The 15,061-nt window shown below is 42.3% G+C and overlaps 1 protein-coding gene across 1 annotated transcript in view; it reads left to right on the top strand.

The window, feature by feature from the left end:
• The window catches only part of IFT43 (intraflagellar transport 43), an 87,907-nt gene that overhangs the window by 31,973 nt on the left and 40,873 nt on the right, over window positions 1–15,061 (top strand). Inside the window, exon 3 of the mRNA XM_082649077.1 lies at window positions 631–695. Coding sequence (XP_082505203.1) covers window positions 631–695 — 65 coding nt within the window. The remainder of the gene's footprint in view (window positions 1–630; window positions 696–15,061) is intronic.

The raw sequence follows: 15,061 nt of genomic DNA, 5'->3' as shown, positions 1-15,061 counted from the left end.
TATTTTTATTTTATTACTTTTCTTTTTATAAAAGTGATATAAATTGACGGTAAAAAGGAATTGGAAAATGCACAACAGCATAAAGAAGGAAAAAGGAATCGCCATAATTCTTTCACTGGATCCTCTCATTCATGCACTGATAGCTGATTAACGCTACATGTTCTGTGTTAGTGATCTTTTCACAAAATTAGAAGCATATAGCTACTATTTTGAACATGTTTTAAAAAGTTAGCACATGTTGAACTTTCTCATATCATTAATTCCTTTTTAATACAGTTTTTTATTATTGCATAGTATTTTCACATGTGTATTCCGTGATTTACTTAAATTCCTTATTGACATCCAGTTATTCATTATATTCAAAAATGACATTGTGTTTCTCTCTGATTATTTCCTTGGGATAAATTCCTGGGGTTAGAATTGCTGGCTCAAAAAGTGTGAGCATTTCTAAGGCTTTCAGTAGACGTTGCCAGATTGTCCTCCAGAAGGGTACGAAAGCACCCAGGTTTCATAGTATTGTATTTGCATTTGAAGGTTTCAGAAGGTTGGTTTAGGTTACCTTAACCTCAGCCCTGTGTGCTTGAACGCTGGTCTTGGGTGACTGTTTTGTTGACGTCTCTTCCCTTGCAGCCTCCCCCTCCCAAGCCACCACGCAGGCAAGGAGGCTGGGCAGATGACTCCATGAAGGCTTCCAAGTGAGTGCTGGCAGGTCACGGGGTGGGGGGCGGGGGCGGGGGGCGGGCAGGGGACACTGTGCTCCTGTGTTGTTCTTTTATTTTTTATAACCGCTTTACTGAGATGTAATTCATATACCTTACAATTCACCCCTTTGAAAGGTACAATTCAGCTGTTCTTAGTATATTTTCAGAGCTGTAGTGTCATCACCACAATCACTTTTAGAACATTTTTATTACCCCCTAAAGAAACGCCATACCCATTAGTAGTCACTGCCTGTGTCCCCCTGCAACCTCCCCAGCCCCAGGCAACCACCAACCTGTTTTCTGTCTCTCTGATTTGCCTATTCTGGACATTTCATGTAAATGGAATCATATGTTATGTGGTCCTTTATGACTGGCTTCTTTCACTTGGCATGTTTTCAAAGTTCCTCCGTATTCTAACATTCTGTGTTTTTCTTAAAGTTACTTTCTTTTTTTTTTTTTTTTTTTTTTTCCGGTACGCGGGCTTCTCACTGTTGTGGCCTCTCCCGTTGCGGAGCACAGGCTCCGGACGTGCAGGCTCAGCGGCCATGGCTCACGGGCCCAGCCGCTCCGCGGCATGTGGGATCTTCCCGGACCGGGGCACGAACCTGTGTCCCCTGCATCAGCAGGCAGACTCTCAACCACTGTGCCACCAGGGAAGCTCTTAAAGTTACTTTCTAAACAGAATGGACTTGCCTGTTAGTTACTGCTGGATTACAAATCATTTTGGTCTTTAATCCCTTGTAGTAAGTCTCAGACGAAAGGTAAACCAATATACATGTATGTATGTATATACGTTTACTACACCAGTGTGATGGCCAACGATAAACTCAGGGAAGGAATTTCTTTTTCTCAAAGAAGAGTCATTACTTTTGTTCAGAATTTCCTTCAGCAGTTGTTACCTTCAAAATAGCACTATCGAAAATATTTTTTTCCAGTTTTCCCCCCTTCCTCCTCCCTTCCACTCCCCAGCTCTAAACACACACACACACACACACACACACACACACACACACACGCACACACACACGTGCATACACCCTTTTTTTCTCCCCTGAATCATCTGAAAATAAGCTGCAGTCATCATGATATTTCACCTGTTAATATTCCAACATGCATCTCTGAAGATTAAGGACATTCTCTAAATAATCACATATAATGATCACATCTAAGAAATTTCATAAAGATTTAATAATATTTAAAATATAGTCTATATTTAAATTTCCCCAGTTGTCCCCAAAATCTCTTCTGTAGTTCCAGGATCCAATCAGAATTCACACATTATGTTGGTAGTTCTGTCTCTTTTTAGGCTCTTTTAGTCTCTAAAATAATTCCAGCTCCCCTTCGCCCTACTACACCTCCACCCAGTATATTGACTTTTTTGAGGAATCCAGGTCAGTTGTCTTGTAGAGCGTCTCACATTCTAGATTTCTCTGATTGATTCCTCATGATCAGATTCAAGTTAAATGTTTTTGGCAAGAACAGGTGATATTGTGTACTTTTTATTGTATCAGAATGGTATAGAAAGATATACTCAGAGATATCTCACTCCCATCCTTATTCTTTCTACCTCATTCCCATCCATCTCCCATGGGTAACTTCTTTATTAGTTTCTGTTTTATCCTTCCTGTACTTCTTTTTGCAAAAAATAAGCATGTATATATAAATTTAAAATGGATCCCTATTTGTTTCTATATGTTAAGATTCAGCAAACTGTGGCCCACAGGCCAGCCACCTGCTTTTATACAATTTTTAAAGGTTACTTTCCATTTATAGTTATTACAGAATATTGGCTGTATTCCCCTTCTTGTTGTACAATACATCCTTGAGCCTGTCTTACACCCAGCAGTTTTACCTCGCACTCCCCCACCCTATATTGCCCCTCCCCACCCTCATTCCCCACTGGTAACCACTAGTTTGTTCTCTGTGAGTCTGCTTCTTTTTTGTTATATTTACTAGTTTCTTGTATTTTTTAGATTCCACATAGAAGTGATATCATACAGTATTTGTCTTTCTCTGTCTGACTTATTTCACTTAGCCTAATGCCCTCCAAGTCTATCTATGTTGCTACAAACAGCAAAGTTTTGTTCATTTTTTTAATGGCTGAGTACTATTCCCTTGTATCTCTATACACCACTTCTTAATCCATTCACCTGTTGATGGACATTTAGGTTGCTTCCATATCTTAGCAATTGTAAATAATGCTGCTAAAAAAATTGGGGTACTTGTATCTTTTCAAATTAGTGTTTTTGTTTTGTTTTGTTTGTTTTGGATATATACCCAGGAGTGTCATTGCTGGGTCATATGGTAGTTCTATTTTTAGTTTTTTGAGAAACCTCCATACTGTTTTCCACAGTGGCTGCATCAATTTATATTCCCACCAACACTGTATAAGGGGTCCCTTTCTCCACATCCTTGCTAACAGTTGTTATTTGTATTCTTTTTGATGATAGCCATTCTGACAGGTGTAAGGTGATATCTCCTTGTGGTTTTGATTTGCATTTCCCTGATGGTTAGCGATGCTGAGCATCTTTTCATGTGCCTGGTGGCTCTCTGCATTTCCTCTTTGGAAAAATGTCTATTCAGTTCTTCCGCCCATTTTTTAATCAAGTTGTTTGGTTTTTTTTGATGTTGAGTTGTGTGAGTTGTTTATATATGTTGGATATTAACCCCTTATTGGTCATATCATTTGCAAATATTTTCTCCCATTCAGAAGGTTGTCTTTTCATTTTGTCAATGGTTTCCTTTGCTGTGAAAAAGCTTTTAAATTTAATTAGGTCCCATTTATTTATTTTTGCTTTTATTTCCTTTACTTTAGGAGAGGATCAAAAAAAATATTGCTGCAATTTATGTCAAAGAGTGTTCTGCCTATGTTTTCCTCAAGTTGTTTTATAGTATCTGGTCTCACATTTAGGTCTTTAATCCATTTTGAGTTTATTTTTGTGTATGGTATTAGAGAATGTTGTAATTTCATTCTTTTACATGTAGCTGTCCAGCTCTCCCAGCACCACTTGTTGAAGAGATTGTCTTTTCTCCATTGTATACTCTTGCCTCCTTTGTCATTGATCAGGTGACTGTAAGTGCACAACCACCTGTTTTTATATATCATGTTTTATTGGAACACGACCACACGCTAAGTCTACATTTTATTTATTTATTTTTGTTGTTGTTTTTGAAGTAGAGTTGATTTACAATGTTGTGTTAATTACTTCTGTACAGCAAAGTGACTCAGTTATACATACATGCATTCTTTTTCAAATTCTTTTCCATTATGGTTTTATCACAGGATATTGAATACAGTTCCCTGTGCTATGCAGTAGGACCTTGTTGTTTATCCATCCTATATATACCAGCTGGCATCTGCTAATCCCACACTCACAGTCCTCCCCTCCCCAACCCCCTCCCCATTGGCAGCCACCAGTCTGTTCTCTATGGCTCTGATTCTGTTTCTGTTTCCTAGATAGCTTCATTTGTGTCGTATTTTAGATTCCACATATAAGTGATATCATATGGTGTTTGTCCTTCTCCTTCTGGCTTTGCTTAGTATGATAATCTCTAGTTACATCCATGTTGCTGCAAATGGCATTTATCCATTATCTTTATCCATTCATCTGTTGATGGACATTTAGATTGTTTCCATGTCATGGCTATTGTGCATAGTGCTGCTAGGAACATAGGGGTGCCTGTATCTTTTTGATTTAGAGTTTTGTCTGGATATATACCCAGGAGTGGGATTGCTGGATCATATGGTAGTTCTATTTTTAGTTTTCTGAGGAACCTCCACACTGTTTTACACAGTAGCTGCACCAACTTACATTCGCACCAGCAGTGTAGGAGGGTTCCCTTTTCTCCACACCCTCTCCAGCATTTGTGATTTGTAGACTTTTTAATGATGGTCATTCTGACCAGTGTGAGGTGATACCTCATGGTAGTTCTGATTTGCACTTCTCTAATAATTAGCAATGTTGAGCATCTTTCATGTACCTATTGGCCATCTGTATTTCTTCTTTGGAGAAATGTCTCTTTAGGTCTTCTGCCCATTTTTCGATTGGGTTGTTTGTTTTTTTTGTTGTCAAGTTGTATGAGCTGTTTGTATGTTTTGGAAATTAAGCCCTGTTGGTTGCGTCGTTTGCAAATATTTTCTCCCATTCTATAGGTTGTCTTTTCGTTTTGTTTATGGTTTCCTCTGCTGTGCAAAAGCTTGTAAGTTTGATTAGGTCCCATTTGTTTATTTTCGTTTTTAATTCTATTGCCTTGGGACAAAGACCTAAGGAAACATTGGTACATAAATGTACATTTTAAAATTTAGATCTCTGATCCATGTGGAATTAATTCCAGTGTACAGTATGAGGTGCAGATCTAGTTTTATCTTTTTTCTAAATGACTGTTATCCCAGCACCATTTATTTGAAAATCCATCTTTCTCCAGTGAATTTAGAAGCCACCTTTTCCATAGTCTGTATCTTTGTATGTACTTGGGTCTGCTTTTGGACTCGTTATTCTGTCTGGTGGTCTTTCTATTTATATGCCATATATGCCATATGCTATTTAAGCGCCACACTGTTCCTTTGGTGAACATAACACTGCTTTTTCGTGTTAACTAAGAAGAAGGTGACTTTGAAGTATGCTAGTGAGAGGCTAATTGAGGAGCCCTACTTTTCTAAGTTATTAGGGGATTCTAGTGTTTATATTATCTGGAATTTATTTTGAAATATGGAAATGAGTCAAATCCTATATCTGCTTCTTAGAGAAAAAGAAAGAGAATCTCAAGTGTTAATTCCTCGATGAATATATTAAAGATTTTTCCAGATCAGATCCATTTTCCCTGGGAGGGAGTGCTCTTCCATTTCCGGTGTTACTTTTCAAGGGATCCCCTTGCTTGGCTCCTCGGTCTGCCGCCTGGTCCTGACCCCTCAGTGTCTGTCGGCATGCCCAGGGCTCGTCCTCCAGCCACCTCTCCTCTGTCGACGCTCGCTCTCGGCATGCTCTCCATCCCTTCTCGGGCGTTTTCCTATCACCTGTATACTGATAACCCCAGAGTTTGTATCTCCAGCCCAGTCCTTCCCCTGAGCATCTAGCTGTCCACATGACCTTTCCACCTGAATGTGCAACTCAATCCTAACACGTCCAAATCGGTCCTCTTCATTTCCACCCCTTCCACCCCGTCTCCCAATCTGCACCTCCCCAAGGCCCCTCAGGTCTTCATAAATGGGCTCCACCTTCCCTGTCACTCAGACGCTGAACTTTGGGGTCATCCTGGACTCCTCCATGTCCACTCAGGTTCAGTCTGTCAGCAAACCTGTTCAGTCACAGTTGAAACACACCTGTCGTCTGCGCGGCCAGTGCTACAGCCAGCGTCGTTCCTGGTGCTGACTCAGGCCAGGCTCTCCTGACTGGCCTCCCCCTTCACCCTCGCCTCCCTCAGTCTTATCTGCAAGAGCCAGAGTGACCTCTTTATAACATAGGTGAGGTCATTTCACGTTTGTCTGCTCAGAACCCTCCAGGGGCATCCCCCACCCCCACCCCAAAGTAAACCCCCCAGTCTTTACCATGGCTTCCCAGGCTCCACCTGACCTCACTTTATACAGAATAGCACCCCTCATCAGTCCGTGTTCCCCATCTCCTGCTGTAGGTTTCACCACCTTACATATATCCATACACACACACGTGCACATACACGTATTGTCTTTCTCTCTCTACTCTCCTGTAAGCTCCGTGAGAGGAGACACACCCTTGTTCACATACCCCCAGTGCCTCAAACAGTGCCAGTCCATGATGAGCACTCAGTGACTATTTATTGAACACATGAATGATGAGGTCAGTAGTTTGGTTGGTCACTTACTGTGTCGGTGTGGCACATGGCGCTCTAGACGGCTGGGAGACCTGTTGGGGAGATGATTCTCTGTGTGAAGGGTGATAAGAGCCTGAACTGGGGCAATGTGTGTGAGCATGGACAGGAGAGATTTGGAGACATCTTGGGGGTAGACTTAAGAGAAGTGCCATTAGTTGGATGCAGGGCAGAGGCTGGAGTTGACGGTCCACTGCAAGGTGCCTGGCTTCGGTGACTGGTTGGGTAGTGGTGCCATCACATGGAGAAGGCAGGAGGAGAGACCTGACTTGGGGGCGGTGGCGGTCCATGCAGATCGTCTCCATGGTGTGGGAGTCCAGAAGAAAGGTCAAAAAGCAGTTACAGTTTGAGCCATACGTACAAATAGAAGACAAGGACAGAACCTTGGATTTGGCTGTTTGGAGGTTACTAGGGGCCTTTGAGGAAGTGATCACAGTGATTTGTGTTGGGACAAAAGCCGATTACAGTGGGTTGAAGAGGAAGGTGGAAGTGAGGAAATGGAGACAGTGGTACAGGCTCCTACTCTGAGAGGGAAAGGAAAGAGGTGGGGCGGTATTTGGAAGGGGGAGTCTGTGTTGAGATTCGTGTGTGTGATAAACCTGGGGAAAGAGTGATTACAGATGAAATAGGGGGGTGTGAAGGAGTAGGATCCTGGAGACATAGGATAAGACCTTCCGAGAGAGACTAATTAACCTTGGACAGGAAGAGGCAGGGACATTTTTCCTCCAGGACAGGAGGGAGCTTGGAAAGGCTGGTAAGTTATCAAAAAAGGCTGAGGGGAGTAGGGAACTGGGGGGAGAGGCCATTTTGAATTGGCCTGCGTTTTTTTTTTTTCTTCTTCTTTTTTCAAAGTGGGAAGGCAAACAGTGTTGAGCTTATTGGAGCCTTTAAAGGAGAGCTGGCATCTGGAGGCAAGTAGAACACATTTGAAACAAAGAGGAAAGGGGGCCAACTAGCGGTCAGAGAGGTGATTGTTGGGCTGGATTGAGGGTCTGCCCCGTGAAGGCTGGAGAACGTGAGCTCCTGCTATTTGCAGGTGCCCCAGGGGAGCTCTGTGCTTCCTGCCCTGCAAGAGCTTTGATTCCAATTAGGGAGATGAGGCATTCTCATTCACAAAAGTCAGGATCGGCAGAAGGAGCACATCATAAGTGAGAAACTAACGGAGTGGCCAACCCTGGTATTGTGACGTCAGAGGAGAGTATTCGCAGTGGTCAGGGAGCCCCTTGCGGAGGAGATGGGGGTCAAGCTGGAGGAATTCTGATGGGCAAAGAGCACTGTGAGGAGGGCATTTTGGTTCAAGGATTGGTGTAGGCATAAGTGTTGGGGGGTGGGGAGCAGTAACCACACTGTCAGTCTGGTTAGAGCAGAGAATTCACACTAAAAATATTGTTCTCACCTTAAATTCTTTTGGAATGATAATAGTGGTACTGTACTAGATACCTGTCTCAGCCAGTTCAGGCTGTTATAACAATATCATAGAAAAGATGGTTTAAACAACAAGCATTTATTTCTCGCAGTTCTGGAGGCTAGAAATCTAGAGGCTGGGTTCATGTGGCCTTCCTTCTGTGCACACACAGGGAGATCTTCTGTCTCTTCCTCATTTTATGAGGGCACTAATCCCATCATGGGGGTTCCACCCGCATGACCTCATCTAACCATAATTTGTTCCCAAAGTCCCCACCTTCAAACACCATCGCATTGGAGGTTAAGGTTTCAGCATATGAATTTGGGGAGCCACACACATTCAGTCCATAGCTACACCTTATATGTGCAATACACCAACCCTATTGGGTAGGTTTTAGTTTCTAAGGTAGGTACCCCTCTACAAGGGAGGGAGGAGGAAAGTGAGGCTCACCGAGGTCTACATTGTCACCAGTGGGAAGTAGGCAGGCTGTTTACAGATCTGCCTGAGGAGCCCTCAACCAGGGATGTGAGTTTCTGGGATGCCTTTGTTTTGTTTGCATAACACTGCCCAAGATAGAGAGCAGGACATGTGTCACCCACCTCACTGGCTAGAGCCGTTGACTGCTGGAACCCAAATACTCACCCCGAGCCACAGGAAATGGCTGTATTCAGGAATGGCCTGGGACCTGGGATCCTGTCCCCTCTCTTGGCACCACAGTCATAGCTATGCCAAAGATTCCATCTTGGAGCCAGGCTGGCCTTGGCTCCAAAGTTGTCTGAGGTGGGGCACTTGTAGTCGGTGGGGAATAGAGCTGAACGAGAGTCAACCAGACTTGGGAAAGGGAGGAAGGAAAGGTAGTCTGATTAAGTTTTGTCTCAAAGTGTCTGTTTTGGGGTTTGTCCCTGCCTTGATCTGCAAGGGAATGAGGTAAGTAATGGCCCCTCGGGGACTTTCAGGACTTTGCTCTCAATGTCAGCCGTCATTTTCAATCACCCTCTCCCTCCCAGCCATTAATTTTGGCCCAGGATCATGGGGACTTGTCCATCTATCACTCCTAATTGACACTAAATGATCTGTCAGCTTATTGATGAACGGCAGGAGTGGAATTGTCACAATATATTTTACTTTCTAACAACTCCTCCTGACAATTTTACCTTGTCCATCTCACTCTCCTCACATAAATCTCCGTAGGCCGCTCGTTCCTTCTCATGGGCTGTTCTGGTGCCAGCCACTTCCACACCATCTGCACGTGTCAAGGGCATCAAGATGGCGGTAGAACAGCCGTGTGCTGGTCCTGAGGTTGCCCCCTTCCCTCCTCCTTCTCTCTTTCCCTCTTGCTTTTTTTTTTTTTTTTTTTAATGGCATAGATGTTCCAAGAATACTAAAGGGCTTCTGCCCTCTCCCTCTGTGTCATTGTCATACCAGAGTCTCTTTACCTTCTTGTTAGCCACGAGTAGTTAATTCTTATTGGGCTACAAAAGTGTAAAAGGCAAAAATTCAGAGCTGCCAGGCTCCTAGATCTGTAAACACCGTTGCAGACACGTTTTGTCCTCTTTAAAGCAGCTCTGTTATAGGCTGTCCATCTCCTTAGAAGTCAGTTTCTTAGAAAGATGTCACAGAGGGTAGGTTAACCAGAGCTTGCCCACTGATGTGCTGTGTGCTGCACTGTGAGTGCAGGTGTACCAGGATGTGGGTGCTCTGTCCTTGGACCTTTTGGGCCAGGCTTAGAGCTGCCAAGGCCTCCAGGCTGTCACCAGTAGCCACTAGCAGTCTCATCCGTGCACCCCAGTTTTCCATACAGCTGTTATTTTTAAGTGCCCCAAGTCTTGAAAAAGATGGGGAAGTGCTGGGTTAGATATATATAAGGGTATATAGTTATTTCATCTTAAGAAGGTGTACCTATGGGTGTGTAAAATCCTTTATCCTTTATGAGGCCAAGGATGAGTAGAGGAGCTTGACAACGTATTAAAATGTCATTGACCTCCTCCCTCCTTCCTTTCCTGCTGAAGATAATTTTTGTTAACTGATAGGGACTGTTTTTGTTTATTAACCATCATTCCATTATCATGCCTATCAAAATTAATAATGATTCCTTAATGTCATCTGATGGCCAGATCATATTCAAGTACTTCCATTGTCTCAAAGATGTCTTTTTATAGTTGATTATAAAAAGAGCAAATCAAGGTCTGCACCTGTATTTAGTCATCTTTGGTCTCTTTCATTCTGCAGCCTTCCCTACCCCACACCCACCTCTTTTTTCTCCCATGTCATTGGTTTTTTTGAGAAACTTGTCCTGTAGAGTGTCCCACATTCTGGATTTGGCCTATTGCTTCCTAGTCAAGGTTTCTAACTTGTTCCCTTGGCGCTCATGTTCCCTGTGAAGCTGGGGGTTACATCTAGATCAGTTGGGGGTTAGACGCAGACTCGCAATCTTGGCAGGAGTACTTTGGAGGCAGTGCTGTGTACATCCCACTGTAGCGCATCCATAGGCACAGGTGTCCGGGGTTCCACTTTAAGTGAGGCTGTGATTGATCCTGGGGGTCAGGGGTGTGGCCTCCATGTTAGTTCCCCACCAGACTCCTGCCTGCTGGTTGAAGCATCCATTGATGATTGTTGCCTAGAGCCATGATTTCATTAAAGGGTGTCAAGTGGTGATTTTCTTTTTTAAAAAAAAAAAGATTTTTTTAAAAAACTAATTTATTTAATTTATTTATTTTGGGGCCGTGCAGGATCTTCGTTGCTGCGCAAAGGCTTTCTCTAGTTGCCGCAAGTGGGGGCTACTCTTCGTTGCGGTGCGCGTGCTTCTCATTGCGGTGGATTCTCTTGGTGTGGAGCAGGGGCTCTCGGCACGCTGGCTTCAGTAGTTGTGGCATGCGGGCTCAGTAGTTGTGGCTCGTGGGTTCTAAAGCACAGGCTCAGTAGTTGTGGCGCACGGGCTTAGTTGCTCTGAGGCATGTGGGCTCTTCCCGGACCAGGGCTCGAACCCGTGTCCTCTGCATCCGCAGGCGGATTCTCAACCACTGCGCCACCAGGGAAGCCCAAGTGGTGATTTTCTAATTCTCACTTATTAACAGAAATTCTTTCATAAGGAACTTTCTCTCATCAACTATTTGGTTGCCTGAAATATAACTTATTATACCTATAATCCTGCCTTTTGCCCGCTCCAGTCTTTTTATTTTGAAAAATTTCAAACCTATGGAAAAGTTTGAGAATAATACAACAAAACATCCTTCTGACAATGTTTCACTGCATGTGGCTTATTCTCTATTTTTTTGTTTTTACTTTTTACTGAACTGTTTGAGAGCTGTAGCTACCTTTGCATTTCCATTACTTAACAGCAAATAGTTACTTTGCAAGAGATTTTTGTCTATACCGTTTGCTTCTCGGTCTGTAGTACTTGACACATACATATAGGTGTTCAGTACATATCTGATGATTGAGTGACTTTTGGACATTTCTTACAGAGCTCCAGTAATTAAAAAGGGACCAGGTGTCCCTGAGTCCTTGACCTTCAGATTTTCATCAGTATGTATGATTTTGTTGAAGTATTGAGAATTTATTTTCCACATGCTGCCCTGAGCCACAAAGATCCCAGAATTGGTATGACATGGCAGGGGTCCTGGGCATCATGGGTGAGCAGTTATTTAGTTCTCAGCGAGGTTGGTCAGGTATCAGAGATGAGTGTCCAGTATTGGATGAAATCAGATGAGGCGGTTGCATGTGAGATGGTTGAGCAGGGAAGGTCTTAGGTAGTTTATTGTGCATCCATTTCCAACAAATGTGCCCAGGGCTTGGGCACCATGTCCCTGTTTCTGTGGCTTTTGGAGATGCCCATGAGAGCCCCCTGCTTGAATCTCTGTCTCAACTTTATCATCATTGCTCCTGCTTGCATATGTGCTTTTCCTCCACGTGGCTTCCAAGACCAAACAGATTCAGAAAAGGTGGCTTCAGGGCCAAGCAACAACATATCTTTTTTATTGGAGTATAATTGCTTTACAATGTTGTGTTAGTCTCTGCTGTACAACAAAATGAAACAGCTATATGTATACATATATCCCAATATATCCCCTCCTTCTTGAGCCTCCCTCCCACCCTCCCTATCCCACCCCTCTAGGTGGTCACAAAGGACCAAGCTGATTTCCCTGTGCTATGCAGCAGCTTCCCACTAGCTAGCTGTTTTACATTTGGTAGTGTACATATGTCAGTGCTACTCTCTCACTTCGTCCCAGCTTCCCCTTCCCCCGCCCGTGTCCTCAAGTCTCTTCTCTACGTCTGCGTCTTTATTTTTGCCCTGCCACCAGGTTCATCAGTACCATTTTTTTAGATTCTATATATGTGCATCAGCATGTGGTATTTGTTTTTCTCTTTCTGACTTACTTCACTGTGTATGACAGACTCTAGGTCCATCCACCTCACTACAAATAACTCAATTTCGGGGTTTTTTTGGCTGAGTAATATTCCATTGTATATATATGTACCACATCTTCTTTATCCATTCATCTGTCGATGGACATTTAGGTTGCTTCCATGTCCTGGCTATTGTAAATAGTGCTTCAATGAACATTGTGGTACATGTATCTTTTTGAATTATGGTTTTTTCAGGGTATATGCCCAGTAGTGGGATTGCTGGGTCATATGGTAGTTCTATTTTTAGTTTTTTAGAGAACCTCCATACTGTTCTCTATAGTGGTTGTATCAATTTACATCCCCACCAACAGTGCAGGAGGGTTCCCTTTTCTCCACACCCTCTCCAGCATTTATCATTTCTAGATTTTTTGGTGATGGCCATTCTGACCGTTGTGAGGTGATACCTCATTGTAGTTTTGATTTGCATTTCTCTAATGATTAGTGATGTTGAGCATCCTTTCATGTGTTTGTTGGCACTCTGTATGTCTTCTTTGGAGAAATATCTATTTAGGTCTTCTGCCCATTTTTGGATTGGGTTGTTTGTTTTTTGATATTGAACTGCATGAGCTGCTTGTATATTTTGGAGATTAATCCTTTGTCAGTTGCTTCATTTGCAAATATCTTCTCCCATTCTGAGGGTTGTCTTTTGGTCTTGTTTATGGGTTCCTTTGCTGTGCAAAGGCTAAGTTTCATTAGGTCCCATTTGTTTATTTTTGTTTTTATTTCCATTACTCTAGGAGGTGGGTCAAGAAGGATCTTGCTGTGATTTATGTCATAGTGTTCTGCCTATGTTTTCCTCCAAGAGTTTTATAGTGTCTGGCCCTACATTTAGGTCGTTAATCCATTTTGAGTTTACTTTTGTGTATGGTGTTAGGAATTGTTCTGATTTCATTCTTTTACATGTAGCTGTCCAGTTTTCCCAGCACCATTTATTGAAGAGGCTGTCTTTTCTCCACTGTATATTCTTGCCTCCTCTGTCAAAGATAAGGTGACCATATGTGTGTGGGTTTATCTCTGGGCTTTCTATCCTGTCCCATTGATCTGTATTTCTCTTTTTGTGCCAGTACTATACTGCCTTGATTACTCTAGCTTTGTAGTATAGTCTGAAGTCAGGGAGCCTGATTCCTCCAGCTCCGTTTTTCTTTCTCAAGATTGCTTTGGCTATTTGAGGTCTTTCGTGTTTCCATACAAATTTTGAAATTTCTTGTTCTAATTCTGTGAAAAATGCCATTGGTAATTTGATAGGGATTGCATTGAATCTGTAGATTGCTTTGGGTAGTATAGTCATTTTCACAGTGTTGATTCTTCCAATCCAAGAACATGGTGTATCTCTCAATCTGTTTGTATCGTCTTTAATTTCTTTCATCAGTGTCTTATAGTTTTCTGCATACAGGTCTTTTGTCTCCTTAGGTGGGTTTATTCCTAGGCATTTTATTCTTTTTGTTGCAGTGGTAAATGGGAATGTTTCCTTAATTTCTCTTTCTGATTTTTCGTTGTTAGTGTATAGGAATGCAAGAGATTTCTGTGCATTAATTTTGTATCCTGCTACTTTACCAAATTCATTGATTAGCTCTAGTAGTTTTCTGGTGGTATCTTTAGGATTTTCTATGTATAGTATCATGTCATCTAACAGCATATCTTTTTAATGTACATCTTACATTTGTTTGTTCTGTGTTGGCTCCCCAGAGAGGAATTTCTTGCTTTGCTCTCAAGTTATGTTCAGAGCCTGGATGGAAAGATGGTAGAGGAAGAGCTAGAGAAGTTTTTACTTTAGTGAACTTAGAGAATTCACAGGGTTGTTTTTGGTTTGTTTGTTTGGGTTTTCTTTTTTAGAAAATTGGAATTTAATTGTGTTGTTTATCACTGTAAGTCATTTACATTCAGTAGGATCTGAGGACAAAATAAATAATACCAAAACTGTGTACAATTGAAATAACTAGTGAAAAATAATTGACCCCACGGAACAGGGAAAGCGTGTGATTTGTCGAGCTCATTTGATCCTTACACCCTTCCTGTCTTCAGACACTTGTGTTGGTAGCTATTAGGTAGGGAGGAATGAGAATAAGGGTCAGATGATGGCAGGACTCAGCTGAGCTGTCCTTTCCTACTCAGCCCCAAAGTGTCCTCAGCCGTAAGGTATTTACTGCAAGTCACCCTGCACGGGCAGAGGTGAAGGTGAGCATTTGTTGATTCTGCGGACATGTGGACAGAGCACTGCCCCTTGACTAGCACGTGCCCCCAGGTCTATCTTTGGCAGACAGAAGCCCTTTTTGGAATGACGGTATTCTGCCTTTTTATGGAGTAAGGTCTATTTGACCTTAAAGCTCAAACGTAACTAAGTTTGAGAAAGGTGAATCATTTCCTGAAGAGGATTGTGAGAAAGAGGAGGATACGGAGACAATACAAATCCTTACATTTTAGACATTGTATGACTTCATGTCATCTTTTGAGACATTAAAACTCTTAGTGAATTTTTACTTTTATTTATTTTAAACAAATTTTTAAAAATCATAGTATAGAATTCAAAACACAAAAAAGGCTGGGATATAAAATGGAAGTTTCTCTCTCCCTTTCTTCTTCCTCCCAGGCACCCAGATTCTTGGAGGCAACCACTGTTCACCAGTTTTTTTGAGTTCCTCCCAAAGGTACTCTATGCCTTTACAAAAAATATAAGTTAATGTATTCTTTTACTACCCACCCCAGC

Source organism: Grampus griseus (assembly GCF_964374135.1).
Source record: "Grampus griseus genome assembly, chromosome: 2".
Lineage (NCBI taxonomy): Eukaryota > Metazoa > Chordata > Mammalia > Artiodactyla > Delphinidae > Grampus > Grampus griseus.
The sequence above is the reverse complement of the archived record's forward strand: the minus strand, read 5'-3'. Positions and strand labels throughout refer to the sequence as shown.